The sequence below is a fragment of the Lolium rigidum genome, chromosome 1, assembly GCF_022539505.1.
Source record: "Lolium rigidum isolate FL_2022 chromosome 1, APGP_CSIRO_Lrig_0.1, whole genome shotgun sequence".
In the NCBI taxonomy this organism is placed as follows: domain Eukaryota; kingdom Viridiplantae; phylum Streptophyta; class Magnoliopsida; order Poales; family Poaceae; genus Lolium; species Lolium rigidum.
In genome coordinates this window covers 79,746,276-79,749,624 of record NC_061508.1, presented here as the reverse complement: position 1 = coordinate 79,749,624, position 3,349 = coordinate 79,746,276, and the positions used below count along the sequence as shown (strand labels likewise).

The window sequence follows — 3,349 nt, the reverse complement described above, 5'->3', positions numbered from 1 at the left end:
TGTGATCCAAATTCATGTACTAAAAGGAGACTAACTTCTAACAAGCGGAGCGAGGTCCGTCGCTGGTAGGTTTGAATCGTTGCCACCATCTATAATATATCTTGTAAACCGTCGGCTAGGATTTATCAGATTATAAGATAACCCACGGCGTTTGTAAACACTCCCCGATATAGTGAAATTTTGCTGGCTGGCGCACGTGGTTTTTTTCCTTCCACGTTTCGTTCTTCATTATTATTTTCTTATCGCGTTTATAACAAAATCCCTATATTATTCCAATCCAAGTAATGCAAAGATTCAGAAATTTCTGGGAAAAATTGAAATTAAACCAACCTAAGACACTGGGAAAAATTGAAATTAAACCAACCTAAGACACTAGAATCATACGGTTTGTTTATAGGAATAAATGAAGATTTAGGGTTTGGCTGAGATAATTTTCACAAAATTTTCCAAACAAGGTATGGTTTTGTAAAATATAATTGGAAAACTGCAGATTTTGTACGAGTCAAACAACAAATTGATTAGTGGCTACTTATCCAGAAATATGAAGTCAGGACCGGCAACCAGTTAGTCTATGGGACAATTGCTTATCCCACTTCTGCTGCGGCGTGCATGTTACTTAAGATGTAAGAATTAGTGGGAACAATCCATAAGGATTAAGGATGCACCCGCAGGGTATGGGTACGGGTAGAGTCATTCCATACCCGTACCCATCGCCTTAAATCTTACCCGTCACCCCATACCCGTAAATGGGTATAAGTTTTTTCCATACCCGTCACCCGACAGGGTAAATGGGTACCCGCGGGTAAAAAATACCCGTACTTACAACACATCTAATTGATCAAAAAAATATGACATGAGGTGAACCGATCCTAAATATGGATCTAAGCCTCACTAACCTACCGAAAATTGTGAGACTGGAAAGCGTGAGGTTCAGCCTAGCAACGTGAAGGCGTGATTAGAAGGAAATTAAGTAGGTTTAGAATATTACAATGATCCACTAGTTAAATTTAGATGGGTAAATGGGTATGTGGGTATGGGTTCTACCATCCCATACCCGTACCCGCTCTATCCGATGGGTACGATATTTTCCCATTTACAAACTCATGTGTAATATTTTATCTCATACCCGTACTTTTATTGGGTTTTTACCCGGTGGGTACGCGGGTCATGGGTACCCATTGCCATCCCTACTTTAAGGATTGGATGAAATCACTCCCTCTATCCGATCGGTTAAATCTGTTATATTGTGATCCAAATTCATGTACTAAAAGGAGACTAACTTCTAACAAGCGGAGCGAGGTCCGTCGCTGGTAGGTTTGAATCGTTGCCACCATCTATAATACATCTTGTAAACCGTCGGCTAGGATTTATCAGATTATAAGATAACCCACGGCGTTTGTAAACACTCCCCGATATAGTGAAGTTTTGCTGGCTGGCGCACGTGGTTTTTTTCCTTCCACGTTTCGTTCTTCATTATTTGCTTATCGCGTTTATAACAAAATCCCTATATTATTCCAATCCAAGTAATGCAAAGATTCAGGAACTTCTGGAAAAAATTGAAATTAAACCAACCTAAGACACTAGAATCATACGGTTTGTTTATTGAAATAAATGAAGATTTAGGGTTTGGCTGAGATAATTTTCACAAAATTTTCCAAACAAGGTATGGTTTTGTAAAATATAATTGGAAAACTGCAGATTTTGTACGAGTCAAACAACAAATTGTGTTTTATGTATGGACCATGACTTCAGCTTGCAACACTCGGGAGCAAGGATCAAGTCGCATAGGAACTGCCGTTTATTCTGATTGACTGATTCAGCTAACAAGTGACCTTACTCTAGTACACATTCTCCCAACAGGACTAGCTCTAAAGGCAGCCTAGGTACCGGTGACGATGGTGCGCCTCCCGGACCTCTGGGCAGCGTGGTCCTCTTTCTCTTCACGCTCATCGGAGGCTACCTTGAGCTTGCGGTCGTCCTTGCTCTCTTCGGCATCACGCTTCTTCATCGGGTCCGTCGTCGTTGCCTTCTCCATCTGCACACACACGTCAACCGGGCAAGGGGCAAGGTAAACAGAAGCAGATGACAGAGAGAGGGGATAATAAGTACAGCAGAAACTTAGCCGTGCGCCCGGAGGACGAACCTTCTCGCCGGCGGTGGCCCTGGCCTTGTCGATGCCGGCCTTGGCGGAGGAAGCGGCGTCCTGGACCTTCGCTTTGATGGTCGCCATATCTTTCACAAGTCTGCGTTCACTCTTTTGATCTGACCACTCGATCTGCTTGGTTGCACTCTGCTCGATCTGGCTGAAAGATGAGGTGGTAGCTTGTGTAGTTGGATAGGACGGATGGTATATAGAGCGGTCTATTCGATGCCCAAACAGCAGGACCGTTGCGTGGCACGATGCAGGCTCGCCAGGTGCAAACAACACTGCCACCTTGATCCTGCGTGCTCTGGTTTCCGGACGCGTGTTGGGACACGTAGTAGCCAGTGGTGTGATTCGATTTGGAGTTAAAATAGACCAAACTGACTTAAAGTTCTTAGATGCTTCCACCATTAGCTTGACATGTTAGCATTAGCGAATCACAATTTTATTTATTTACTATGCAAAATTTCGCTTACGGGGATTACACGTCAAAACCATCCACATGACGAGGTTTAGCTTCGTGATTGGTGTTTTGCGGCAGTGGTTCGATGCTGCGGATCTTTGACCAATTAACCGGAGCTTTAATTTATTTTTCGTTTTTAGCTGTGTGTATATACGATGTTTAAACTGGGGCTTAGCATTACCTTCTTATGAAGGTCGGTTGTACTTGATATCTTTGATATAAATGTATGTCCTTCACGAAAATGCAAGTTTTTATTTTCAATAACTAATTTAGTGGTATTTAAATTGATACATAATTTGAAAATGTTTAGATGCTTATATTTTCTAAGATTTATACCAATTCTCAACTTATAGATTATAAGTCATGTATCGTTAGTATATATACAAATTAATGTTGAGAGGAAAGGCATATATCCTTGCTTTTTTATAACTAGATCTTACAAATATTTACTGGTGGAAAAACCAGCTTACCATCCAAACAATAAAAACAACAACAAGAGAAATAAATGTGACTCGCCACTTCCAAAATCGATCATGCACCAACATATCGGACTATCCAAAATCATTTAAATTCACCTTGTTGCAAAGATAATGAAATATATACACATTCCGATATAGACATACAAGAACATAGCTAGGGCGCGCCAACTGAGTGATATTCATATTAGGCGGACTTAAATCTACCTTTGTTCTCGTATCTGGATGGTAACTAATTGTTTTCTCCAAGAGACTCTTTGTTTCAAG

The 3,349-nt window shown here is 41.1% G+C and overlaps 1 protein-coding gene across 1 annotated transcript; it reads right to left on the bottom strand.

Annotated features, from left to right (window-relative positions):
- Window positions 1-1,780: 1,780 nt before the first annotated feature.
- LOC124676365 (protein LE25-like) lies at window positions 1,781-2,307 on the bottom strand. Its single transcript, XM_047212443.1, has 2 exons — window positions 2,144-2,307; window positions 1,781-2,035 (listed from the first exon to the last, which is right to left on the bottom strand). The coding sequence occupies exons 1-2, from the start codon at window positions 2,228-2,230 to the stop codon at window positions 1,880-1,882; spliced, it is 243 nt and encodes an 80-aa protein (XP_047068399.1). The 5' UTR covers window positions 2,231-2,307; the 3' UTR covers window positions 1,781-1,879.
- Between the last annotated feature and the right edge of the window lie 1,042 nt (window positions 2,308-3,349).

What these genes read in the sequence shown, in the direction of transcription:
- LOC124676365 (XM_047212443.1), bottom strand. Translation starts at nt 2,230, where the DNA reads ATGGCGACCATCAAAGCGAAGGTCCAGGACGCCGCTTCCTCCGCCAAG. An exon ending in GGGCCACCGCCGGCGAGAAG is followed by an intron (nt 2,036 to 2,143) that starts GTTCGTCCTCCG and finishes GTGTGTGTGCAG; the next exon opens with ATGGAGAAGGCAACGACGAC.